This window comes from Panthera tigris, chromosome D4 (assembly GCF_018350195.1).
Source record: "Panthera tigris isolate Pti1 chromosome D4, P.tigris_Pti1_mat1.1, whole genome shotgun sequence".
NCBI lineage: Eukaryota > Metazoa > Chordata > Mammalia > Carnivora > Felidae > Panthera > Panthera tigris.
In genome coordinates this window covers 82691063-82718844 of record NC_056672.1, presented here as the reverse complement: position 1 = coordinate 82718844, position 27782 = coordinate 82691063, and the positions used below count along the sequence as shown (strand labels likewise).

Below are 27782 nucleotides of genomic sequence, written 5' to 3'. Positions count from 1 at the left end.
CGAGGGATGGACGACGGACAGATGGCCAGACGGAAGGAAGGCAGAGGTGACAGTAAAGGGCTCAGGTCCCCCCCCCCCAACTTGAATCTCTGCCGCCAGGGGCTTTGCTCCGTCCCACTCGTGGCCCCGCTGGGACGTGACACGGCAGTCTGTGAGGATCTGTCTTCCCTGCTGGCTGCATCCTTGTGCCCAGCACTCAGTGCTGCTCAAAACTGTGCTGACTATATGAACACATGATCTCTGCCCGTGTTCCGACAGGGTCCGCCTTCCCGCCCCACGTCCGGGGGGGGGCCTCTGCACTGGGAGGTTTTGGGGTTCGGGTCCTGGCATGAATGACGTGAATGATGTTGCCCAGTGGCCCCTCTGAGAACTGTGGTTCCCTTTGTTTTGCAGGAAACACCTCGCGCCCTGGCTCATCCTGTTGACTTCCTCTGGGCAGGCGGGGAGCTGGATCGGCGTTCTGGAAAAGGGCTGGCGGTGAGCGGCAGAGGTTGTGACCACGATGACAAGGGCTGCCTGTGACCGAGCACTTACACACAAAAGATGCTACACTGAGCCCTTCCAACCCATTTTCTAATTCCCCCGGCACCTGAGGACAGTCCTGTTATCATCATTCCCTTTTACAGATGACAAAACGGAGGCCGCGAGTGGTCAACAGCTTGCCTATAGCCACATAGCTAGTGAGTAAGGGGTGTGCCCACTTCCAGAGCCATGGTCAATGGCACACGGCCACACTGCAGCCTGAGGAAGCCCCCGGAATAGGCCCAGGTCGCACCAAGCCTCACCTATGACTTCACCGAAGCCCAGGGACCCAGAACAAGCTGGCTCGGTACGAGCACACGTACAATTCCTTACTCGTTGTGAATGGCACATGTGCATTCTTGGCCACAAGAGAGGAGAGAGGGTGGGTGACCATGGCAGCAGGTCCCCAGGGCTGGGAAATCAGTCTGAGTCCTGAGACCACACCCGGGTCCCAAAGTCGACTGTTAAGGTAAAACTTTAAAAAGGTTATCCGAAGGGGATTTTTGGACCTGTAACAGCTGGAGTTAAGGACACCTCCCTGTAAGCCTCCCTGGGACCCATCATAGGCAGGGTCACAAATCACATCAGGCCGCAACCCCCCCGCTCTCAGCCACTTCAGGGGCCTCCCCGTTCCCGCGTTCGAGTCCCACATCCCAAGGGTGGCGTCCGAGGCCGCCACCACCTGGCTCCCCAATTCCACACTGCGGGGATCCCCCAGCCTTCCAGAGTCTGGGACGGGACCCTGCCCTCCTTGGGCCCTGGGTCAGCCGGCATCCCTCGCACAGTCACACCGGCTGCCTGCCTGCTCCCTGCTGCCTGGAAATGGCTGAGGGCAGGCAGGGACCAGGCCTGAGAGCCCAGGGCAGACCCGGCAGGGTAAACCGCTAACCAGAAATCCCGCAGTGGGGCTTCCGCATCATTGCGACCAGCAGCCCCACTTTACCAGAAGGTGTGGAGCAAGCCCTCTGTCTCCTGAAAGGGGAGGACCTACTGTGTGCTCTACTGTGCTGAGCCCTCCTCGGATACTATTTTACCTCATCTTCTCCAACTGCCCGTATCCCGTGAGGCAGGTATTCTCACCACTGAGCAGATGGGCAAACTGAGGCTCCCGGAGGCTAAGGCACTTGCTTAAGGTCACACGGCTTGTAAATGAAGACATTAGGATTTGAACCTAGGCTCCTGGGCCTCCGATATGCGGAACATTCCTCCTCCTCCACCACCCGTGAGACCACAGGCAGAATCCCAAGCCTGGGGAGTAGGGAGGGATCTCCAGGAGAAAGCAGCCTTAGTCTGGGGGCAAGTCTAGTCCAGAGAGTTCTGTTGTCTCTGACTCTGGGGAGACCAAGGAGGAAGCCAGCGGGGAGGAGAAAGGAAAGGACACAGATAGCACCACCCCCGCCCCCCAGCCTCCTGTTTGGGTAGGTCTGGGAAGAGCTAACAGGGTGACAACCCTCCAGCACCAGGAGCCCCGGGCCAGACAACTGGCTGTGAATCCTCTCCTGCATCCCGGGCTGGCCTTGCTGAGTCACCCCGGGTGGGGGCATCTCCCGGGTGGCAGTGATTTGGTGCCCTCGGGGGAAGGACTTTGGTGCCAGGTGCTGGTGTCCATAAACAGAATCAACGTGGGGCAAGGACGGCCAGTCTGGGGGCGCCATGAGGCCTGGGCAGAGGTGAGGTGGGGCCCACGCCCACCCAATCATGAGAAAACAAATGGACCACTAACCCTCAAAAGGGTGTTGTTTCTGAACCTAACCGGCTGCGGTCTGTGACAGCCAAGAGGTGGCGCAGGGTGGGGACCAGGCCACCGCAAGGAAGCAAGGGGCTCCTGCTCAGCCCAGGGCACTCACCTTTAGGAGGCCAATCTCCTTGACGCAGTCCTGCCTGGCTTTGGCATCCATCATCTCAAATATCTTGGGTGAGAAGAAAAAGAGAGAGAGTGGTCAAAACCCAGCTCCCAGGACCCCCACCGGGAGCCACAAGAATGGGAACTCCCACCCTGGCTCTCCCACCTCCTCGCCGAGGGACGCCATAAACACAACGGCTGTTTACCGGGTGCCCATCCTATGCCAGGCGCTCTGGGCTGAATCCTCCCGTGAGGCAGGGGTTACTGGTGCCGACTTACAGAGAAAGACCGAGAAATGTAGTGACTTGCTGAGGTCACCCACTGGTAAGTGGGAGGCCAGGAAACGTGCTTGGAGCCTCAGTCTTCACCTCTGGAAATGGGGCCAATAGCCTGGCCTGACCTCCCAGGCGGTCATGTGGGCTGAGTGAGAGGGTGTAAGCACAGCACCTGGCACTGCACACCCTACCCCCCCCCGCCCCGCCCCCCCGGGGCCCGTTCAGTGCCCGTTCGCCGTGGGCCCTCAGAATACCTTCTGACTCCCGGCAACAAACAGAAGGTCCCCACTACAAAACCCGACATGGCACAGAAAAGCAGGACAAAGAGGGCCAGGCGAGCCCCTCCTTGGAAGACAAATCAGAGCAGAAAATGGGCCTTTTCTAAAGAGAGGAGCCCGCCTCTCCTCCAGCGACCCGGAGCCACATGTGCGGTTTACAGACCAGCAAAGAAACCATCTGTCGCCTGGGTCCCCACCCGTGGCTGCGTCTGCGTCCCCTCCTCTGCCCAGGCGGTTAGGCTCATTCTCGAAGGACAAATGAGCAAACTGAGGTGTCGGGAAACTCTGCTGGGGGATTTAAAGCCACCTTCTGTGGCAACGTGCTGTTCAAATGTGCCCAGTGGCTCTCACTGAAACGCATCCTGGCAGGACTCTGCGGCTGCCAACCCATCTGCTTGAGCCCCCTCCTCCATTTCGGGGGGACACGGAGGTCAGGAAAGGCTCTCACACCCAGAGGCAACCAGCAAGTGCTGAGTCGGTGTGGGTCAGAGTCTGAGCTCCCCCTCAGCTCGCTCTGTGGGCTCGGTGAGATGGATACTCACGCCTCTGCGGTTCTTCTGATCTGAGGAATGGGGTGACCGCCCTCACCCACAGGACTGTTCTCAAGACACGACCCGGTATACAGTGGTGCTCAATGCATGCTCATTTGCCTTTTCCTCTAAGGCTCACGATGAGCTTTCATCAACAGGAGCCCACCTAATCCTTCCCACAGCCCAGTGAGTTGGGTGACGATTTCAGAGGAAGGGTCGAGGACTGGCCAAGGGCCACAATGTTTTTTTGTTTTTTTTTTAAATTTTTTTCTTTTAACGTTTATTTATTTTTGAGACAGAGAGAGACAGAGCATGAACGGGGGAGGGGCAGAGAGAGGGAGACACAGAATCGGAAACAGGCTCCAGGCTCTGAGCCGTCAGCCCAGAGCCCGACGCGGGGCTCGAACTCACGGACCGCGAGATCGTGACCTGAGCTGAAGTCGGACGCTTAACCGACTGAGCCACCCAGGCGCCCCAAGGGCCACAATGTTTAGACACAAAAGCTGGCTCCCGTGATGTGGTTTTGACCTTATGGGCTCACCTGCACCTTCTTTAGAGCCACCGTCTTCCTGTCCAGCAGGCAGGTGGCCTTGTACACCTCGCTGAACTGTCCTCGGCCTATCTTCTTCTCGATCTGGAAGTCTGCCAGCGAGCAGCGAAAAGACAGGGTGTTCGGGTGCCTCTGGAGGAGACGGACAGAGGGGTATCAGTAGCCAGGCTGTAGTGAGGGGCCGGGCCCTGGGCAGCTGGGGCCCCTTCCAGAACCTGGCAACTCCAGCAGTGCTCCTCCAAGGCCACGGAGAGACTCTGAATGCCAACCTCACTGTCAGAGACTCCATCGGCCCCCTGGGTGCTGTCCACACCACAACCCCCACTCTGTAGATGAGAATCTGAGGCTGCTGGTTTCTGCCATGGCACTTAGCACCACCCCTCATTACCTGATCGCACGGTCATCTGCTTGTTTCTGTCCCGCACTCCCAGAAAGCTGACTCCCTGGGGCCAGGGCCTCGCCCACCTTGTTCACTCCTGAAGCCCTTGTGCCCAGGCTGGAGCCAGCAAGCAGAGCAGGTGTGAAGGAAGCGACCCACCAAGATCACACAGCTAGGGCGAGGCCCCTCTGGGTCTCACTGGCCCCAAGGCCCTCCACGTGTCGGCCCCAACCCTAACCCTACGAGTCACTGTAAGACGTGACTTCCCCTCCCGGGGTAGCCAATCCCATCCAAGAGATGAGAAAACCAAGATTAAATCTGCAGTCTCACCATTCCGAGCCCCTTCTTTGAATAAACAGGCCCCTTTATGGCAACATGAGGGGTCCAGACACTTCACGGTGACTCTCCAGGGGCCAGCACAGAAACCCACAACTGAGCAGTACGACCTGCCCAGGGATGGTGCTGCCCAGTGAGGCAGCAGTGGCCACGTAGCCCCTTGCCACCACCCCCCCGCCCCCCCAACACACGTGCAAAGTGCTCTGGGGAGAAGGAGAGGAGGGGGTGCCTTCTTGGGCCCTGGAAAGGGGAAGAGGAGGGGAGGACGGCGAGGATGCCTTGGCTCTGGTCTGCCCCGCGCTGGCCTGCCAAAATACGTCCTCCTCCTGCTACCCGCCCCCTCGCGCCACTCTGGGACAGGGGGTCACCGCCACTGGGGACCCGCCCCGGCTGGGTGGCGGAGTGAGGACAGGGTCTCACATATAGAAGGGGGACAGAAACATCTGTGGAGTTCATTTTAGGGGGTGAGGGTGAGGCAAGAGGCACAGAGAGCCCCACCCAGGCAGGAAGGGACAAGTGTCTGAATTTTCTGATGCGAAAAGGCCTCTTCCAGACTTGGGCCGGAAGCATCCAAGAGGGTGGAAGATCAGGAACTTTATTGGGCTGCCTTCTGGAACTCTCCTTCACCCGAATACCAACTTTTAGACAAATAAGCCCCGGAAGGAGCCTGCGGAGCCCTGTGGGGCTGGCATCCGTTTCAGTACGTCTGCTCTCAATCAGCCTCGAGTTTTTCCTTCTTTTTCTTTGCTACACGAATGTGTTCAGTTTGAACCGTGAAATAGGCGAAGATAAGGAGAGCACGCCATCACGGTGAGGTGAGTAGGGTTAGCAACCTGCTATGGTAACTCAAAGTCCTCGCCCGACAACCACCCACGAAGCCTTTAAGACCCCACGTGCTCTGCCCACCCACATCCTCGCACCTCTGCGTCCTTGCTATTTTAGGACTTTCTCTTGGTCGCTTCGCTCCTTCCACACTGACTATCCTTTTTTTGTTCTCGCTGGGCCTTCGGCCTGGAATGTCCCTCGGACGCCTCACCGTTTCTCTCCCTTCCACACTTCTGACTCTTCCCCCTTCGTGTTCACCTTCCAGCATTCCAAATCCCACCCATATTCTACTTAGTTATCTTCTTTGTGTCCCGACCACTAGAAGGTATGCCCCGCAAAACGGTGTCACATGCTGTAGGCACTCAATAAATGTTTGTTCAGTGAACAAATAGTCACATATATGGAGATGGTGTACTTTTTAAAGACACAAAATCGTAGGGTGCCTGGGTGGCTCAGTCGGTTAAGCATCCGACTCTTGATTTCGGCTTGGGTCATGATCTCACGGTTTGTGAGTTCGAGCCCCGCACAGGGCTCCTCGCGGAGAGTGGGTATCCCTGCTTGGGATTCTCCCTCTCTTTCTGCCCCTCCCCCACTCACGTGTGTGTGTGTGTGTGTGTGTGTGTGTGTGTGTGTGTGTGCGCGCGCTCTCTCTCAAATAAACTTTAAAAAATTCCACAAAATGGTGTGAACGTTTTACTCTAAGACTTGCTTTCCCCTCTCTCAGTAACTGATGGATATTGTCCACTGACAGTGATTTAAATAACTGCCAAATATAGTCCACAGTAGGCTTGTTTCTAGTCTCTCATCACTACAAATAACGTTGCGATAAACATCCTTATGTAGATCTCCTTATGCCTATTTTCTGGGTTGCTGACTGGTGACCTTGGGCAATTACACAAGCTGCTGGGTCTCAGTTGCCTTGTAAGGCAGAGGTATAGAAGCGTGCCTGTCTTATAGGGTTGCTTTAAGGATCACGTGAGATTGCTGAGTATCACCCCCAGCACACAGTAGGTGCTCAGTGGTTTTTATTACTGAGAAGTGGGGGTGGATCAGGAGAGAGGGGCCCTGAGCTGCTGCTACTCCTCACCCCGGCCTTTCTGAACCTGCCCAGACCCAGCTCTGTGCCAAGGAAACCCTAACAGCACCCGCCTGCCAGGAGTGAGCGATGGAAGTCCGAGGCTCACAGCCTGCTGCCTCCTTCCCTCAGCAAGGTAACGGTGGGGCCAACCTTGGCTCTGAAGTCTTGAGGCATAATTACCTCTCCTGGTGAGAGATTTGAAGATGCTTCCTAGGGGGGTGCTGAGCAGAAGGCAGGGCTGGTGGAGGAGGAAGACCACAATCTTATCCACCATATGCCAGTGCCCGTCTAGTAGGTTGTTCAGTAACAACAATTAACCTACTTATATACAAAGTGCCCATGTAAGAAAGTACAAGCATTTATTGAGCACTTACTGTGTGCCAGGTACCGTGCAGAATACTTCCCACGACCCTGTGAGTAGGCATCACTGTTACCGCCGTTCTAGGAAACTGAGGCTCGGAGGGGAGGCAGTGACCAGCTCCAGACCTCGCAGTGAGTAATGGGCGGGATTTGAGCCTGGGACCCGAGACTCCAGAGTCCACGCCCTTTGTGCTATGCTGTGTGGCCTCCCAACTCAGATTCCTCCTCGGCTTTTCCTTCAAGATCCCGTGACTGGCCAGGTCTAGGCTTCTTGCTTCTTGCTTCCAGTCACCTGAGCCCCACCCTGTCCCCCGAACAGGGGCCTCTCCAAAACTGCGCCCCTTAGTCCCCTTCATGTCCCCTGAGCTGAGGCCCTCACCTGCCCAGAGCGAGTGCTCAGGGCACGTGTGTCCAATGACACAATGGAACGGGCTCAAAGCAACCTGGTGCGCTGTGGGACTTGGTGATGCAGCCACTGTCACTCGTGAGTGCAGCTGAAATCACACACCCTCAGAAAAAGTCACCTACAACGCATCAGTTACTGTACTAGCTGCCTACACAGATTTTGTGACTTAAGTCTCCTCACAGCTGGTCAGTGGGGAGCTGAGACCTGAACTCCCTGACCACATAGAGTCAGCTGCACTGAGAGGTGACATGGGCAGGGCCCCTCCCCTCTCCAGGCCTCAGTTTCCCCCCTGGGACAGCGAAGAGTTTGGAGGAGGCGATCTCCTAGGGTCCTTGCTCTGCAAACACTAGGTGAGAAGCCATCGCAAGTGGCTGGAGTCCCCAGCACTCTCTTGTCCACCCCAGAGATGTGCCCTGAAGGCCATGCTGCCCAGAGGAAACTCCCAGAGGACAGAGGTGACATCCCGGCTGGCATCCAGAGACTCCAGATGCACATCTGCATATGCGATGACCCAGATTTGCATTTCCTGTCACAACCCATTCGACCTAATTAGAGGAGTGAGCTCCTGTGTGGGGCTGGGGGGAGGGGGGTGGGGGGCAGGGGCGGGTTCCTCTGGCAGCAGCACAGCCTGTGAGGGGGACAGTCTGGGCAGGCTCAGGGCCACCACCATCCTCACAGGGGTGGGGATGGGGCCCTGTCCCCAGGGTGGCCTCTGTTCAGGTAGGGGACACCGCGGGCCACACGGTGCAGTGCCCGAGCCAGGAGAGCCCTGACTCAGATTTAATTCAGGGGATGTGAGCAGAAGAGGAAGAGGTGAAAGGAGTCATGGCCCCATAAGGCCATACCTCTCTCCTCAGTCACCTCCAAGGCTTCCTCCCCTGCTGGGGCAGCCCTCAGCCAGCTCGCTCTTGCCCTACAGCTGAGGTCATCCACAACAGGGGGACATTAGCGATATCAGCCCCAGGATTCCTCGGAGGATTCCAGATGATGTTGGTGCCAACCATCCAGGGAGCTCTGAGCTGCTGGGCAGACCGGGGGGCAGACTGGGGGCTGGTGGCGAGCAGCTTGCACTATGGAGACGTCAAGGTAATACCCCAGCCCCGATGGCCTTTCTGAAAACTGCTCGTCTAATAATCCTCACTGCCCCCTGTTACATCTTGGACCCCACGCTGGCTCCTGGGGAAAACAGGCACCAGCCCTGGAGCACGGGTTGGCAGAGGGGTGACCCCTGCTCTGGCTCCATCAGCTGAGACACGGACACTGGGGTGCAGAGGCTGGAGTTCCCATCCCAGATCTGCCACTTCCTGGCCGGGGGCCTTGGAGAAGCCCTCTGGGCCTCAGTTTCCTCAACTGGACAATTAAGGTAATAATAGTGCCTCCTTTAGAGGGCTGCTAGGGGGTAAGTTACCGAATGAAGGCTCTTGGAAGAGCGCCTGGCACGTGGGAGATGCTATAGGGTTGTTAATGTCATTACTGGTATTGGCATTGCTCTGTCTGAGGTGTGAACCTCGGACAAGGTCGGCGCCTGCCTCCTAGGGGGCTGGGGACGAGCTGAGGCAGGGAGGTCGTGGCTGTTGTTATCACCATCACCATCACCATCACCATCACCATCATCCCCACCCCACGGAAGGTCTGCACTGGGCCTATTTCAAGCTCTGGGCTCTTTGGCTGTGAAAACTACAATGAGTTTTAAAATAGAATAAGATCAATGGTATGCCATTTCCTTAACACCCACCATGTCAGATGCCACGTTGGGGGTTTAAAGTATACCATCTTGGGGCGACTGGCTCAGTCGGTTAAGCATCCGACTTCCGCTCAGGTCGTGATCTCACAGTTTGTGAGCTTGAGCCCCGCTTCGGGCTCCACACTCTCTCCCTCTCTCACTGGTCCTCGCTCATTCATGCTCTCTCTCTCAAAAAAAAAAAAACAAAAAACAAAAAATATATATATATACACACCATCTCAGTCTTCACGGCCCCATTTTACAGATGAGGAAACTGAGGCTCAGAGAGGTCACTTAACCATCGTCACCTGACTGCAGTAAAGCAGTGAGGTGGACGTGCCCCTGTAGCCTTCTGACTTCATGGTCCCCTACACGGGTTGTCCAGGACTGTTTGCCAAGGGACTGAGTTAGACCACAGGCTCACTCGCCTCCCTTTGGAGGGTTATTCTGTGAGCCACTCACTGGGAAAATGTGGCTGGAAATTCTGACTCCTCACCCCCCTTCCCCAGGGTGGGAGCCCCTTACTTCTCCCCCAGAGGAGGAGCAGATGGGCAGAGAGGCCGGGAGGCGGCGGCAGGGGTGCTGACCCGCTCTGGTGCTAGCTGCAGTGAGCCCACGGGGGAAACACCATCTCAGAGAGAAGAAGAGCCTCTGGGCGACTCCCTGGGCAGCAGGAGGCTCGGCTGAACCAGGAGTCCCCTCATTCCCTGATCCCATCCCTCCCCCAAGAAATACCACCAGGCTTCTCAGGCCAAGGCCAGACATGGCGGGCTAGTGAACCACCCCAGGACAGCCCCTCCCCAGAAAGCTCAGAGAAACCCAGGCTCTCTTCTGCAAGTCAGATCAAATTAGGCCACGAACACCTCCCATCCTGCGCTAAGTTGAGTTTAAAATGTTTGAACCACAATAAGCCTCAGCCATCGACAAATCCTTAAAAAAAAAAAAAAAAAAGGAGCATAAAATTACATGTTAAAAGAATAAAAATGCATTCGCCCAATTAATTTTCTGAAATCTCATTAAAAAATTTAGCCTGACTAAGTCAGACTTCTGACCTGAATTTTAATCATCTTTACACTGAATGGGTCTTTTTTTTCCCCTGATATTTGCAATGCATCATTAATTTTAAGGCAACTGTTTCTGTGATTTTAAAAAGCATACTTCATCAGAATGACATTTCCTGTAAACGAATTTCACCTTTAAAGACATCTGACATTGTGTGTAGGGAACTTCTAATGGGTTCGGTATACGTGTATACGGTGATGTGTTTTAAATCTGTGTTACACAGAAGAGGGGCATGATTTACAGAGAGTCCATATTGTCAGGCTCTTCACGAGGCCATCCCTGCTCAGCTCTTCACAATCTGGCTAATTTCAAGCCCAAGGCTCATCTTCCCTCTCGTAGATCTCGTGACGAGAAGGAGGGGTGCCGTGGGGCCCCAGGACCCGGGGTGACTCCTGCCTCTGCCCCTCAAGAGCAAAACGCACACGTTATTCACCTCGATTTCCTTCCCTGTGAAACAGAGTTCTGAATAAGACCTGGTTCTCTGAGTCAGAGGAGGATGGAATGAGGTCAATGCCAGGTGTCACTACTGGCACCATGGCCGCCATGACTGTCCCAACCTGAAAGTCTAGACTCTGCTCCGAGGGCCACAGGCGCGTGGGAACAGTGAGCAACATGCCCAAAACTTGGAAGTCACCTGGTAACAAACCTAGAATCATCTCAGCTGCGGTGCATCCCCCAGGACAATTCCCACTAACTGAGCTCAGAGAAAGCTGAGCTTAAACATACATAAAAGAATCTGGGAACCAGCCCCGATGACTAACGAGCCAAGACTTGAAAGGGGAAAGGCATAGAGAGCGTCAGTCATTCCACCACGAGGTTGGATACATCCTCGACTTCTCTCTCCCTCACCCCTTCAGTTACCAAGTGCAGTTGCCTTTCCCCCCCGGAAGTCTCTGGAATCTTTTCTCCCTGTGTTCAGCCGTTTAAGACCGAGACAGGGAAGGGAAGGGAAGGCAGGCTTCCTCCTATTTTCACCTTACTTGTGCCTTGAGCTCCAGCAACCGGTGTTCTTTCAAAAACGCAAACTCCCTTGTCCACCTAAGACCCTTAATGGGCTCATCATTCATTCACTATAGACTCAATTCTTAAGGACACAGCCTGTCATCAACACCAGGAAGCACTGGCATTTAAACACCTGCCTAACCTGACTGGTCCTGCACCTTCAAGACTGGCTCCTTCCTCTTCCTGGGACATCCTCTCCGTCCTGCCCCAAACTCCTGATCGTTGCCAGCCCACACATCATCCCTCTAGAGCTCCCCCGTCCCACCCCACCCTCTGGGCTCCCTCAGCATCTACCCATCCCTCCGTGGGGCCTTCCACCTCTCGTACGGACTGTCTCTACTTCTGTGTGGGGCTCCTTAGCAGACCCAAGGCAGAAATGAGACAGGTCCTTGCTGAATTTATGACACGTCGGCAAACACTTCTTGAATTTTAAAAGCTGTTAATATTTGGCCATTAAATCTTACCTAACTACCAACACTGCTTTGGGAAGATTTTTATAAAGATTTTGGCCTGTGTGATTCAGATCTAAGAGGCAGCTGTCTATCCATCCCGTGAAAAGGAACGCGCATTCCTCTTTCTCTGAATAGGGCCGAATGTAACTGAACTTGGCGTGCCCCAAGCAGGTTTGCAAAGACTTTCCAGATGGAAGACACATTAACCAGGGCTTTCTCAGACAAGAGCACCTTTCTCCTTCTTGGAAATTCACGTGGTTCTTAGTGGGTCAGCTATGTTTCATTCCTGACGAAAACGGTCTGCAGCACACTGGTAAAATCATAAAGCATCGGGACATTAAAGCTCTTTTTCTCAACTGCATTCATTCGTTTGTTCATTCATTCATTCATTCACTCACTCATTCATTCATTCATCTGAAATCTCAATGATTTCACATGTGATTCCACTGGGTTCAGCAAACATATTTTCATAAGCTGACAGCTCTCACAGCTAGCAAGCTCCTTGAAATGACAAACCATTAGCCTGCAGCACAGAAAGTTAACGAAACCAGTTTTGAGTGTTTGTTAAGTTGTTCTTTTGACACTGTGGGTATTTCCAACTCTGGGCTCCTGAGTCGTGAAAACTAAAATGAATGTTAAAATATGAGAATAAAATCAGTGACAGGGGTGCCTGGGTGGCTCAGTGAGTTAAGGTGGGGGGACTCTTGGTTTCAGCTCAGGTCATGATCTCACTGTTTGTGAGATTGAGCCCCACACCAGGCTCTGTTGTGACAGTGAGGAGCCTGCTTGGGATTCTCTTTCTCCTTCTCTCTCTCTGCCCCTCCCCAACTCACACTCATGCTCTCTCTCTCAATAAGTCAACTTTGAAAAAAGAGTAAAATCAGTGACACACATCTCCTTGACACCCACAATGTCAGACGCCATGATGCTTTAAAGTATACAGCCCCATTTTACAGATGCAGGAACCGAGGCTCAGACCGGTCTTTTACCCAATGTCACCTGGCTGGTGACGGATGGAGTTGGGAAGTGAGCCCCACCTGGTCTAGAGCACAGTATTTTTGTCACTGTGGGCCCTGGCTCCTTCCTCTAAGGATGATTTCAGGGAAACAGCAGCGTGTCCTGCCCCGAAGGAAAATGCCTCTGTGGTCAATTTGAGGAGTTTCTATGGCCCGAAACTGGCAAGATTCGGGCCCTGATGTCTCCCCAGCTGGTGTTTAAATACCGGTGCTTCCTGAGTGGAGGAGAGAGGAAGCGTCTGTCTTCATTCCCGCCCGAACCTGCAACAGTGCCGGTGTGAACACGGCTGTGGACCCTAGTTCTGCAAACCCAGCCAGATGCTGGTGGGTGTGGGGGCACCTTCACCGACAGCCGCCGCCCAACGACGAGTAATCGCGTCTAATTACACTTAACTATGTCATTACCCACTCCAGCATGTGCGGCGAGAGGCCCGGACGCTGCGGCCGCCGCAGCCCGCCGCCGCCTCGCCTTGTTCGTGAAATAATTACGGGGCTCTCTCCTCTGCCAAATGAGGCTGTAATTAACCCTAATTGCTCAAAATGCAACTGGCTAATTCTGGGAGATTAATCAAGGGGGACTCAATTGTTAGTGAATGACTTAATATGACAAATTGCTACATCACCCGAGGAGGCCCCACTGCCCCCAGCCATCAGTGAGATGTCCTGGTGGACTCTGGACCAGCCGTGTCCATAGGCCTTTGGGCTTTCTGGGATCTGCGCCCCCAAATTCCACGTAGGAAATGCGCCCGCATCCCATCCAGTAATGGGAACGAAGTACGAACAGTGTAGATGTGCTTGGACAGCCTGTGTGTGCAAGAGCATGGGTACACACACGCACAGACACACACACACAGACACACACACACACACACAGACACAGCGTCTACCAGTTCACACATCTGGCCTCTGCGTGAACCTAGAAAGGTGCTCCCTCCCTTGGGCTGATGCAGCTCTACCCTGGGAAGCATGGCTTGATGGGAGCTTGGGTGTAGAAGGATTTCAGACCCGTCTGCCTCCTTGACCAGGCGCCTTTGTGCAGCGTGCACCTGCACAACTGCACATGGCAACCCTGGCCAAGCAGGTCAAACACCAGCCCACCTGAAGCCCTATGACAGGAACTAGGCAGTTAGTAAAGGCTGGTACAAGCCTTCCATGGCTCAAGGAGGTAGCTGTCTCCGAATCTCCCCGATTCAGGTCTCACGGCTTTGGGGAAAAAGCCAACCCTGGACCTGACTTTTCATCGTTCCAGGCTGTGCACCAGACCCTACAGCACCTGGCCCTGGCTCTCTGTCCCCCCTAGGCCTTTGTATGCCACTTCCTCAAGAAGCCTCTCTGGCCATCTAGTTTGGATCATGTGCCTTTTTCGAGCTCCATGGGCCCCCGAGTTTCTTCTGCCCGGCTCATCTTTCTCCCCCAGGAGGCTGTGTGCTTTCTAGGAGCAGAACTGGGTCCGTCGCACACACCGCCAGGCAGGGCTATACTACACGTATCTGTAGTTCGTTCAGTCAGCAGGCATCGAGGGGCTCCTCTGTGCCTGGCCTGGGATGATGTGACCAGTGATGCCTCGCCCTAGAAGGTCCTCTGTTTAGGAAGGGAGACAGACTCAGGAAACCAGCTCCCCAGCGGGACACCGTGGCCATAACCCAGCACCCGTGCGGCACAGAAGAAGGAGTGGGGTGGAGCCGGAAGGCTTCCTAGAAGCAGCAGCATTTGGACTGAGGCCTGGAGGAGTTGGGGAGGGGACCCAGGCCCAGGGAACAGTGTGCACAAAGGCACGGAGTGTGAGGGCGGCTCGGAACCCCAGAGACTGTCTTCAGGGAAGCTGCAGGTGGCTGCCTGGCTCTCCAAGGATCTACGTCAAGGTCGAGGCAGGTGTGAGGAAACCAGTGTCCTGAAGCTCTGCTGGTTCTAGACAAAGAGGCTGAAGAGGGCCAGGGCACAGCTAAATCCAAAAGGAAGGCTGGCCTCAGCTCAGAGCGAGGAAGCACTTTCCGACCCCGCGCACAGGCTGCCCCAGAGCCCCTCACTCTCTCCTTGGGGCCTCCACAACATGGCCTTTCTACCCAGCGTGGATCCCACTGAAATAAAGCTGTTCCAGTCACACGGAAATCCCAGGGACAGACCAGAGTCCGGCACAGAGAAGGCTTCTCTGAGTGCTGCTGACTGAAATAAGGGCTGAGCTGGTGGGCAGTGAGCTCCACTCCCACCCTTGGATGCATTCGAGAAGCGACTCTGTCTAGTGGCTGCTGAGGGGCGTCCTCCAGTGCCCGGGATGAAGCAGCCTCAGGGATCTGTGTTCCTCGGTGAATCCCCAATGCTCTGCAGACAAAGGAAGAGGCCTCACCTGTGGGTCAGGAGGGTGTGCGGGCCCCGGCGTGTGGCAGAGGTTGTTCGGGCTCCCTCCGTGGGGCATGTGGCTGGGCTGTCCGGCCATCCTGCATGCCAGCCTCACAAGGCACAGGCTGCAAAAGAAAACGAGGGCTTTCTTAGACACACGTCTGTTTGCTTTCTCTGCCGGATGGCACTGGGATGAGGCGGGACTGTCAGATTTTACATTTTCCAGATAGACCAGCCCGGGTGCTGGGCGGCCATCCAGCCCAGCAGTGCCTGGGCTAAGACTCGATACCCGACGTGACACGCTTTCCCTCCATTATCCTGTCTGACTAGGTCACTGGGGTTATCTCTCCCCACTGGATAGAGGAGGTGGAAACACACTCTGTGCAGGGAAAAGTCTAAAGGTGGCCCCCCTGCCAGCCAAGGATGTGCCAGATTCAACCCCACAAGTGCTAGGCTCCAAAGCCTTGTTCTTTCCACATTACTGTCCACCCCGTGCCTCCTGGCAGAAAGTTACAAAGCCCTGTCCCCCATTACCACCCCCACAAAAACCCAGGTCGGCAGCCTGGGTGGTCAGGAGAGAGACCGTGAGTCAGACTGCAGGCAGCGGCTGCAAGAAGGACCCAACCTCTCCATCCTCGCTGGGCCCTGATGCACAAAGCCCTGGGAAGGCCAAGGCCATGGGGGCCCCTCACAGTGCCGCATATACCTCGGGGCAGGCGCAGAGCCCTCTGTACAGGGGAACGGCCCCTTCTACCCCCAGGGGTTGGGCTGCCACGTCAGAGGCCCCCAGGAGAGTCAAGGACACTAGCCACAGCAGCTGCTCCTGATTAAGCTCCCACTAGGTGCCCAGGCCTGCGCTAAATGCCATCTAAGAATCACTCCCAATGTCCCTTCCACCCCCGGGGTCACAGGCAGCCTCTGCTGGCCTCCCTAGCAGAGGCCTGCCTCGGGGGCAGGGACCAAGGCTGAGGCACACAGAGGCAGCTGTACAGACGGAGGGGAGAGCCAGCCTCCGGCTACCATGAGCCTCCTGGATGCAAGGGAAAAAGCCCTCCTTGGGAGGAAAGCCTTTCCTCCACCCACAGGCATTTCTGCAGCACCTTGTTGTGTCCAGGGCCAGGCCTGCGGAGCATGAAAGGGGCTGACTGATGCCCAGGAGGCACCCGTCACACTGCAGGCATAAGGTGAAGGCCCCCGAATCTGGCTGCCTCTACTTCTACCAGACCCCGCCCTGGCTGTCCCACGGACTCGACACATCCCAAATAGAGCCCCTGAGGACTGGCCCAGGCTATTGGAGCAGGTTCGTCTATATCCTCTGGAGAGCCAGAGTCCCTAGGAATCAATGACCTCAGTCAATGACCAAGGGGTCCAGATGAAAGTCAGTGCCCTTGCCTTGGGTCAGGATACTCTGAGGTGTAACCCACACTCCAGGGCCCTGGGTGGGGCCTCCCCCGCTCCCTTATGGTCTTCCCCACTCGGCCCTCTCCGGGTCTGCTACTGGGGAACCAACCTAAGACATCACTTTCTCCCCCGACACACTCTGCCTCTCTCAATCTTGAACCTGGTCATCTATACCAGCCAAATCCCAAACAGAGAGCCTTCCCCTGGTCTAGTGGCTCAGCAAGCTGCGGTACATATCTCCTAAGTAAACACATGCCCCCATTAACAGGGGTGTCTGGGCTGCGGGAAGGGAATCTCTTCCTTCCTCCCCGCCGTAGGTTTTTTCCAGCCACAGCGGGTGGCATCCAGCCCTCCCAGGCTCAGGGATGTCTGTGATGCCTTCTGATCCATCAAAGCATGTCCACCAAGCCCCAAATGACCCACGATGCTTGCCTCCCCAGCTCTGCCCCCGAAGCGACCCCCGGCCACTCTAGAGCCTGCACACTGGCATGATGGGGTCCAGTGCCCACGCTTCCTCTGCCCTCCAGATGGGACCAGCTCTTCCCTCACACGTTTCCTCAGCTGTTTCGGGGGGAAAGCAGCTCTCCGGCACACCAAGTAGACGGCAGAAATCAAGGCACCCAACTCAGGCTAGCAGGGGGAGCCTCCGGCGGCGGAGAGGGCATGCAGGGTGGGGGCTGCATCCCGCCAAAGCACAGCCCGTGCTGTCTCCTGTCTGTGAAGCTGCCAAGACGGAGCCAGTTTTGACCCACAAACATGGCATTTTATGTGATAGATGTCTTGCTCCCTTTTTTCTCTTATCTCGAATAGGCAGCAGGGGGAGGGCACCGTGGGGGTGTCTATACATCTGAGGCCTCTCCCCCCATCAAACCCCTCCCTCTGTCCCAGCGCAGGACTCACCTCCCACCTGGGTCCCCGGGTCTCCCAGTGCCTGTGCTCCGCTCACGGAGCCCCGCTCCATGTGGGCCACGGAGGCTTCCGGAGATGGGACCACAGCCCCCTCGGCATCTCCCGGCCATCTGTGCCTGAGCTCCCACACCGGAGCGCACGCCCCCAGGGTGACAGGGTGAGGACCAGGAGGAAGAGCCCCAGGATAAACAGACAAACACGAGCAGCTTCCCGAGGCAGCGCTGTTACTCAGGGGGGTAAACGTGTGCAACAATAAACCGGATTTGGAGGGAACAGAATGTAAAATGCGCATGCATTTTAAGATAAAACCGGAGACTCCTGCAGGCTCTGCGGCTGCTCGGGGCTGCACCCCCAGACCCCTCAGGGTGACATGTTCACCGTCCTCTGCCCTTAGGGAGACCTCCAGGGAAAGGTTGGAGAAGAACTGTCTTCAGCAAGAAGGTTCTGTCTTTATCTTAGAAGGTGCCAGAGTGGCCTAGAGGCCAGGTGCACGCATGTACTTGCTTATCCGCCCACCTGCTGACTCTGGATGCCTCTTCCCTCATCACACCCCACCCAGCCTGTGGGGGCCCGTGGGCCTGGGTTTGTATCTCAACACTGTCACTCACCAGCCAGGAGCCTGGGCGCCACACTGGGCAGAAGCTTAGCAGGTGTTTGCCTGGGTCATTCCTACCCGCCCCCGCCGCACCTCGTGTGGTATTAACAGCGCCCTCCCAACATCTGCACCCAGAGGCAGCAGACCGCACGCTCTCAGGGCTTCTCGGGAGACCCCAGACCTCACACGGGGCTCCGGGGGCACTGTCCAGGGGTCCCTGGCCTCATCAGAAATAAGAGTAATTAATAATAAGTCAACGATTATGTACCCTTATTATGCTAGGCCTTGCTCTATACACTTCTCCTCTTAGCCCACCTCGTTTTAACAACGCCATGAGATAGGGTCTATTATTGTCCCATTTTTCAGAAGAGGAAACCGAGGCACAAGAAGGTTAAGAGATTTTTCCCAGATCCACAGCAGTGGAGCCAGGACTCAAACCCACGGTGGCATCGTTGCCTAAAACCACCACGCTGCACTCCTCACAGGCTCTCAGTGGCAATTCATCATCTTTCTTTGTTACATACAAAGTTGAAAACTTCCTACGTCGTCTCCCCACTGAACAAACAGTCCCCTCAAAAACAGGACCTGTGCTGGGTGGGCAGGGGTGAGGGGCACGAGGGGCCATTTCCCCCACAGGGGCCCCACACACAGGAGCCCCCAGGGTCCATGCCCTTTGGGACGGCACCGTGGTGACTCAGCTCTGCCGTCCCTGGTACCTTTTCTGCCAACCCCCTGGAGCTTTGGTAAATTACTGTGCCTCGGAGCGGTTCTGTCCAGAACCTAATGGAAGGGCGGCTCCATGTCCTCCCCAGTGAGGAAGAGGGGTCTTTGTTCTAGGAAAGAAGCAGCCAAGGGGGACTCTGCAAGCCACAGAGTCCCAAGTGTCAGAGAGGGACACTACACAGGGGAAGGAGGGAAGAGGGAAGGGGGGGGGGGGGGGGGGAGGGGGGAGGGGAGAGGTGGGGAGGAGAGGAGGAGGAGGAAGGGGGAGGAGAGAAGGAGTGGGAAGGGAGGGAGGGAGGTAGAGAAGGAAGAGGGGATGGTTGGGAGAAAGGCATGGAAGGTTCTCTGAAAAGAACCTTCAGTTTTTTCCGGTGGGCCAGATCTTTCCCTTGCATCCTGGGGCTGTTGGGAGACCCATTTTATAGATGAGGACACAGGCTCAGAGAAGGGAGGCTGGAGGTCATGTGGCCAGTAAGCTGCATGGGGAGATTTACTCTCACTGACTCCAAAGCCTTCCTGGGTCCAAGATAGCCACTGCCTCTCGCTCTCCAGGGGTGCTGGATTTCAGAGATTTTGCATTCTGTCCGTCTATACCTCACTGGAAACCCAACCCCTTCACCCTGGAAATTCCTGCCAAAAACTGCTTCTTAGGGAGTGTTGATGCAGAAAGGCCGAGGCACACAGACACAGAGAGCAGGGAAAGTCCCTCAGCACTCATGGGCATCTCATGGGCATCTCTGGGTAGCACAGGGAGCAAGCTGGCTGCCTGTGCCTGGTGGCTCCCGCCAAGTTGCAGAACAATGAGGCCCAGGCAGCCAAAGCCCAAGTCAGGGGCCAAAAATCCGTGGAATGTGAGACCCAGGCACAGACCACACTGAGGGCCACCTAAAAGAGGGCCTTTCTTCTACAGGAAGCAAGGGCCTTTCTTCTACAGGAAGCAAGGGCCCTGCATTTCCAAGGCAGGGAGGATGCACAGTGTGGCTCCCAGCCTGGGTTCTCAATGTGTGTGCGTCTACCAGGTGCCCGGGGACCGAATCAGGATGCATCTAAGGGTTTAAGCAAGGCCTGCTGGGGAGTCCAACTGCCTAGGTTCAAATCCTGGCCTGGCTTCATTTAACCACGCAGTGTCTCAGTTTCCTCATCTGGAAAATGGGGCTAACAAGTAAGATGTTCCTCTTAGGGTCACTGAGAGAATTAAACATGTTACCAGATGTAAATGCTTACAGCAGAGCCCGACACAGGTGAAGGCCCTCTGAGATGCCAGTCGCTCCCAGTATGGTCATCACTAACCCTCACTGGGCAACAGAGGGCTGAGTGATCGCCTCCATGTGACAGACACGGGAACTGGTGCTCAGAGAGGGGTAGGGACTTGCCCAGGATCACGTAGCTGGTAAGTGACAGAGCTGGGGCTCTTGGCCCCCAGATCTTGCTCTTTCTGCCTCACTGCACGTCCTCCTTAGGACCACTCTGGAACAAATGCTTTTATCACTCATGTGAAGCGTGGCTACCTTCGCAAAGCCCCCCGAAACTCTCCTCCAAGCCCTGGCCTTTGGACAAGGCTCTTACTAATACGGGGCCTGGGTTTCATCTGGGCGCTCCCTGGAAGGGATCGGCTTCTGGGCTGGGTAGTGAGGTTTCTCCAGTGGCCTCTCTGACCAGGACTGTCACCTGGACCTTGCCTCCCAACTTCTGGAAACTTCACCTAGAAGAGTCGTGTCCCTCCTTACCCTACTGACAAATGCCACACCTCGCAGAGGCTGGCAGCTCAGTGGGGCCCTTGCCCTCCCCGTGAAAGATGACTCAAGACTCCAGGTAGGCTCAGGAAGGCTCAGGGCGAGGCCCCGGCTTGGGGCGGGTTCAGGGGGGGTCTGTGCGCGTGAGGATCTGTGTGTTGGGGGTCTCATGGTGGTGCATTCCTACACTGTGTGGGCGCAAGTATGTGTTTATACCCCACTTTGTTCCCAGACCCTGAGGCAGAAACAGCGTGTCCTGCCTGCCCTTCTCAAAACGTGTGCACGCAGGTCGGGTCCTCCTGATGACCGCGAGACTTTGAGCCCGGCCACATTCTGGGTCTGTCAACTGAGGCAGGGGCGTCACTGCCCCTCATTCGGGGGTGGGAGTGGTGAAGGCCAACGCGGCTCCCCGGCTGCCAGGCTCTGCCAGGCCCTCAGCCTCTGAGGCTCAGCCTCCACCGGAAGCCAGCCCCCATGCCAGTTTCCCTGAGGAAGGCCCCTCTCGGACCTTCCAGCGGAGTGAACAGCTTTACTGGTTGTTTTCCCAATGCAGGAAACTATCACTGTGACTTTCCACCCTCCCCTTTCCTCCCTGAACAAGTGACCCAACACCAGCGTGGGCACCAGGGACTTTCCGTCTGTCCAGCAGGCTCCCGGTGGCGGAAGCCCAGGATGGATGCCCACCGCCCGAAGCCGTCGGCCAACCCAGAGAGGAGAGACGCCACAGGCCAGCACTGCCTAACACACCCCTTCACTTACGGAGATCCGAGGCCCAGCCAGGAAACGCGGCAGCTCGCGGAGCCTGGCCGCTGGTGGGGTCAAGGTTAGACCAGCTTCAGCACCACAACACCCACTTCGAGCTCCTCCCCTGAGCTGAGTCACCTGAACAGCTCCCAAGAAGCCCAAGAGGTGCCATCACCCCCATTTTGCAGATGAGGAAACTGAGGCTCTGAGGAGAAACAGCCCTTGCCAGAATCTACACATCAGAGAATGCTGCCATTTAAACGTGCTTCTCAGACCAGCAAGGCCGTGAACAACCAAAGAAACTCCACTGACTTCATGTCCCAGGACGAGGCCTGGGGCCGTAAGGAATGTCCTACCCACGCAGACCGGCTGGTGGGGAGAACATAACAACAGCCGCCACTAATGGAGCATGTGCTGTGTTTGTACCCGGCCCGTGCCCAGTGCTGTGCGTACCCTGCTCCTTTACGGCAACCTTAGGTGGCGGCTGCTATAATCCGCATTGTGCAGAAGAGGACACACAAGTTCAGACTGGTTAAGTGATGAGCCCAAGGTCACACAGCACACAACAGGCAGAACTGACCCTTGAAGCCAAGTCTGTGTGACTCCCCTGGTCCATACTGCCTTGGGAGAGTGAATGAATGAATGAATGAGTGAGTGAGTGAGTGAGTGAATTCTGGCCCAGAGGTTTGGTTCTGGCTGCTGCGTCCTTCCCCCACCCTGGCCTCACTTCTCTTCTGGTCTTGGGATAAGCAGACGTTACCCATTCATCATTTGACAGGAAGCAGCCAGATCTCAGGCCAGAGTCATGGGGGCCTGGGAGCCATAGGGGATGAGCCACAGATGGTGTCTGGTTTCCTGACTGGTCCTATGTCCCCTCACTCCCCACCCCCAAAGCCACACACGCCGCTCCGATTCCTCAGCTCCAGGACCAGTAGAAGACTGTCTTCTCTAAGACACGGGACCGCGACCAGCCCCGTCCTTCCAGGATGGCAGGACCTCTGTACAGGGTGGGCCTGCAGAACCTAGAGGTCGGCAGCTGATCTCCTGCCTCGTAACCCAACCGCCAGCCCACAACGGGAAGGTTCCCTCCCCTGAACACACAAATCCCAATCTGCTGCTTCCCACCCACAGCTCCCCAGGCCAAGGCCCACGTGCCTGGACACGGCATTCCAAGTCCTGCCCGGCCGGCATGGGCCTGCCCTCCTGCATTTCCCAACTCCTCCACCCCACCCCAGGCCCCTGAACAGAAGGGCCTCCCCTTCCTGACCACATACCCGTGTGGCAAAGTCCCACCCGTACATCAGGACCAGATCCTGGGTCCTACTCAGACGTGACACTTCCTGGGAGGTCTTGGTAAAGTCTCACCTCAGATGTCTCCGTCCATAGAGAAGCAACAGTTGAACCCTGAAGAGCGGGCACGCAGGGGCAGTGGGGCGCTACCAAGGCCCCCCTTCCCCATCTGCTGGCGTCTAACTGATTTCTTGGTCATTCTCTCTTCCTCCTCTGCTGGCCTTTCAAACAGGAAACCCATCTGTGTGGTCATCTCTAAACCGTCAGTGTCTCGCCCAGGGCCTGGCGGAGGGAGCAGGCTGAATAAACTTCTGACCAGCCAGGGCGGGGAAGCCGGCGGTTCCTCCCACGCTCCTGAAACCCAAGCAAGAAAAGTGCGCCTTGGTGCGCAGGGCCCCCCTCAGATCAGACAGAAATCACCAAGCCACTCAAAACAGACCTTCCCTCACACTGCAGGGCTTCCCAGAGCCTTTTTAAAATTGAGAAGGTTCCTAATCACCTTTCATTTCCTCCTGCTTGTTTAATAAAACTCGATTCTGGGGAGAAAAAATATATATATAGGAGCGGGACACATCTCGTCCTTCAGTTAAAGGAGCAGTGAGGCAACTGGTTTCCGTCCAGGAAGGCCTTTGGCTCCAGGACCTGGTGAAGGCCATGCCTCATCCCACCCGCTGGGAAGAGGAAGACACTTGGCACTTCCTCTGGGCCAACGCGGCACCTCAGCACATCCCCGCTGTGAGGTCTGCAATGACCCCGTTTCACGGAAGGAGAAACCAAGGCACAGAGAAGTGACCCACCAAGCCCCGGCCTCCAGCAGGATGGCAAGTCCTGTGTTTGAACCGAAACCTAACTCCCTCCAAAGTCTGGGCTTTAATCTCATTCGCTTGGGGCAATCCTTGGAGACCACCTCGGAGCTGGAGGAAGCTGGGATCTCACTCACTCACCCCTTGGGCAATCCCACCATCCCAAGGACCCCTGCCCTTTAGATAAATGACCTCAGTCTCTCCTCAAGGCCTTCGCGGACTCTGCTCCCCCTCCCTGGCATGAACTGCCTCCAGGCAAACCTGGCTCCTGCTTCAGAACCCAACCTGGGCTACCTCCTCCAGGTAGTTTTCCTGGACTCCCTCAGTCAGCTACTCCTTGGCTCCACAGCCTTTGTCCTGGTGTTGTCGCTGCCTGTTCACATGCTTTTCCCTCCCCAGATGAAGATTTCCTTGAAGGCAGAGACCAAGCCACTCATCTCTGCAGCCCCAGCAGGCCACAAAGGGAGGGCCAGGTAAATGGCTCTCATCTAGTCCGTAAACGCCAGAGGCCAGAAAGGAGAAGCCTGAGGTCCTGGGGCCAGCTCATCGCAGGGGCCACTGGCAATGGATAATTTCAGGGAGAAATTCCTCTACCCCCATCTCCTGTCTTAGACCATAACTACTGCCCTGACAACCAATAACCAAAGGAGGAAACCCAGCGGACCGGCCCCCAGCTTCGGTGTTTGGGAAAAGCATGCCCTGGGAGCCACCATAATCCCACCCAGGGATTTCCACACGTGGGACGTTCTTGACCCCCTTGCCTCGCCTTATTTGGTTTCCTGCCCCCGTCTTAAGGTTTGAAGGGAGAGCTATCCCTGGTGGGAGAATCTTCTGCGGAGAACTCACTGCTCAGACATCAGACACGAGCCCAGGCAGCCGAACTTCACCCGGGAGAAATAAAAGAATTTTTTCTGCCTCCCTCATAACCTCAGGGCTTCTGGCAGAGCCCGCGAACGCACAGTGTGAAACCTGGTATTGACAACTGCCCTCACCCCCAAGCTGGGTGGTGGCAAAGGTCATGCCAGGCTGGAGATGGTGCTGACCCCCGCTGGCAGCCCCCACCAGGCGGATGATCAAGTGAGCAGCAGTGACAGAGGTACAGCCAGGTCAGGTACCCCAGGAGTCCAGGCCCCAGAAGTCTCTCCTGCCTGCCTCCCTGCCACTTGCTGTGCACACCCTTGCGGCAAAGGTGGCAGCAGGAAAGAGTGAGGGCTTCCCCGTAGCTGGAGACAGGGCAGAGGCCAGTACCTTGCAAAGTGGCTCCTGAGAAGCTCAGGAGAAGTGCTGCTCAGCTCAGGGTCGAGGTTGGGTATGTGCAGTGCAGGGGCCTCTGGGCATCTGGGAGGCCTCTCTGTGCCAGGGCGGGTGTGGGAAGAGGGGCCGGCCCTGTCTCGGTGTGGGACTTCCCCTGCCCGAGACTCCCATCCCCAGTCCCTGCCAAAAGGAAACTCCCCCACCACCCGCTGCTCCAAAAATAACTCCACTGCCACCTCCGTGGTGAATGGAACTTGTCACAGCCACCGGGGAGCCCTATGGTCACCAGGGACTGGAATCTGATGGCAGCGGCCACCAGACAGTCTAGGAAAACACAAGTGTGCCCCAAACCAGCAGGCTGGGAATGCAATCAGAATGCACTCTGGGATCACCCAGTCCTGCTCCCCTTTTACCTTCCGGGAAACTGAGGCTGGAGGACAAGAGGCTGGCTAGGGACGTGAGCACAGCAGTGGCAGCATGTGGCCAGGACCCAGCCTCCCTAACCCCTTCCATACCCTACGATGCTCAGGCAAAGGGATGTGCTCTCCAGGCTCTTTATGAACCCCTTTCCCCCAACCCAGAACCAGGCACACTGCCAGCAGACGGCAGGATTAAACCAGCCTGGGCTTTGGGAAGGACAAGGTGTCCCTTCCCTTGTCCCTTGCACTCCATCCCCACCCGTCCCTGCTGGGGCCCAGCAAACGCTAAGAAGTATAAAAGTTCTTGCTGTCCCTTGAAAAGCCTAACCCTTTCTAGTCTCTTCCTTTGTAAGCTGGGACAAAGATATTTGTTGCCTCAGAGAGGAGAGCTTTGGTAGGAAGCGGCCCTGCTTCGGAGTCCTGGGTCTGCCATGTCCCAGCTGCGGGTACCCCAGCGTTACCACCCTGGGCTGCTGGAGGGGGCCGTGATGTTACATGAATCAAAAGTACTTAGCCATGGGCCCGGCACGTAATAGACACCCAATCAATGGAGTTACTATTCATTATTATTACATCCTTATTCAGGACCCATACTCTCCCACCAAGGCTGTGGATCCTGGAGCTGAGGACTCAGCGTGTCCCTGCCTTCCCTTCTTCCATACGTCTTCCCAGCTGCTCTCTGTGTGCAGGGCCCAGGCTGATGGCCAGTCACCCTGAGGTGACTCAGACAAAACCCCGCTGCCTTTATAGTGTCCACAGGAGAGAACCCCCGAAACACAGAAGCAGATCCAAAGGCCAGAAAAGAACAGGAAAGGTACCCCCAGGAAAAAGACTGATGCATTCTCACTTTGGGCCAGGCAAGGTCACGGACAGCTTTCTACAACAGGTGGAGTACGAGGTGGCCTAGATGAATGGGCAGGTTTAGGAGCAGAGGGGAAGGGACACAGTGGGATCAAGGGCACGGAGGCTGGTGGACCTGAGCAGACGTGAACTTGGGAAGGCTCCAGGCCAGCCCCGGACCTCAGTCTCCAAAAAGCACCCCTGTGGCCAGCACCTGCTTCCTCCTCCAGAACAAGAGCCACCTCTACCCTGGGCAAACTACCCCCCTCTCCCCCCACCAATGCCCCATCTGCAGCTCGACCGCTGGGACTGACACAGGCATATGGCAGCTGAGGCCCCAGAGGGCACACGGAGCCAGATCCTGGCACCATGGCTCGGCCACCTGCCAGCATACCTTCCCCGCCGGCCGGGCCCAACTGTCGGGCATATGCCAGGTGCTGGGCCCCTGGGTGGCCGCTTCTGGGTCCAGGCCAGCCTTCCACAGGCCTGTGGGGTAGACTCTGCCCAGGCCCTGGTGTGTGCAGCACTCAAGGACCGTCCTCCATAACCTCGCTATGGGGGTGTCATCGGCCTTGACTCACAGAGGAAGCTCCAGACTGGCTGGACCAGGTCCCCGAGTTGGGCACTGTCTAATGTTTTTCTTCTGCTTCTGGGATCCTGTCTGCTGGAGAGGAATTCTCTCCAGGGCAGAGAGCTGCCTCTGAGGGGAGAGTGTGCTCCTGTCCCTCGGGACACAGCACAGCGCCCAGGGAACACAGATTCACACCGTGTGAGCCAACCCCAGGGAGCCTTCCTCTTCCTCCTGGGCCTGAGGTGGTGATAAACCTCCAGAAGTCTAACTCAGCTCTGCTCAGCCCCTGTGCCCTCAAACACTCATGTTCACTGCTGGTCGCTCCCCACGTCTGTCCACCTGGGACACGGAAGAGGGGGCAGAGCGGTGCCGGCGGGGGGGGGGGGTGCCGACAGGTGCACCAGCCCCTCTGTCAGCTGCAGGGCCTCCTGAGCTACCACGTGCCTCTGGCACCATCTCCACAAGGCTGAGCTCCACTTCTCCATCCAGTCCTGCCACCCGGCACGGAGTTATTGGCCAACAATCACAGCTTCTGGGGCCATACCTTCTGGGACAGGTGAGGTCCCTGCGCCTTCCTGTGTCAGGATCCTCGCTGACCCAAGCAGGGCCTGGGAAACGCAAGGCCATTTGTAACCCATACGGGTGATTTCTGCTCGGAGCGGTGGCATGTGGCATGGCGGCTGGCCAGGGAGGGGGTGTCGGGGTGGGGGGAGGCTAGGGCCTGGGACTCTCCCAGGACCGCGTGGCCTTGGGGAAATCTCGGCCTGTGTCTGGGCCTCAGTTCCCCACCTACAACGTAGTGGGTCGGCCCCACAGTCGAGGGGCTCTTTCTGTGCTGACGCTTTGTAGGAGTTGACGGAGGCCTTGCTGGCGTCCCCGGCTGAGCTCAGGGATCCTGTATCTAATCATGTATGTAGTGCTGGGAGGAAAACCAGATCTTCTGGGTCTGGAATTGCTGAGGGGACACCCTGTCTGGTTCGAGAAGACTTTCAGAAGCCCCCTGAACACTGCCCTTCCTCACTCACGACAAGCCACAGCATATGGGGGCATGGCTCACACACACACCCCCACCCCCTGCCCCAGGCTCCCAGACACACAACCACGGAGGTGAGTACGTATGTGGGAGGATCACACACAGAGTACCCCCTAAGTGCAGTGTGCTGGGCCTGGTCCTTCTGGAGTGAGAGCTGCACACACTCGAGCCACTCGTGTGCTCATAAAATAACCCTGCAAGGCAGACACACTGCATCCATCTGACAGGTGGGAGAACTGAGGCTCAGAGGTCACGTGGCTTGCCGGAGGCATCCCAGCTGGAGAGAGGCCGACCCTGGATGAAAAACGCAGGCCTGAATCCTCACTCACCTGGACATCCCCTGCAGTGTACAGACTGGGTTCCTGCCCTCAGGGAAAAAGGCAAATGTGGTGGAGAGGGGACGAGAGCAAAGTGCTTACCTAACGTTGCAAAATCACAAAAGGGGCCAATGCTTCTAACTTGAGCCAATCAAGGGGGCTTCAGGGAGGTGGTG

At 56.5% G+C, this 27782-nt stretch overlaps 1 protein-coding gene across 3 annotated transcripts in view; it reads right to left on the bottom strand.

Annotated features, from left to right (window-relative positions):
• Positions 1–27782, bottom strand: part of NEK6 (NIMA related kinase 6) — an 85404-nt gene that overhangs the window by 30111 nt on the left and 27511 nt on the right. The window contains exons 1-4 of one of the 3 annotated variants that reach the window (XM_015543074.2): positions 24421–24620; positions 14982–15099; positions 3990–4130; positions 2370–2432 (exon numbers count right to left, since the gene is read on the bottom strand). In XM_015543074.2, coding sequence (XP_015398560.1) covers positions 2370–2432; positions 3990–4130; positions 14982–15071 — 294 coding nt within the window. In that variant the 5' untranslated portion in view covers positions 15072–15099; positions 24421–24620. Of the gene's footprint in view, positions 1–2369; positions 2433–3989; positions 4131–14981; positions 15100–22444; positions 22587–24420; positions 24621–27782 lie in introns of those variants that run through there. The other 2 variants (XM_007094385.3, XM_042964130.1) reach the window with 2 other exon arrangements.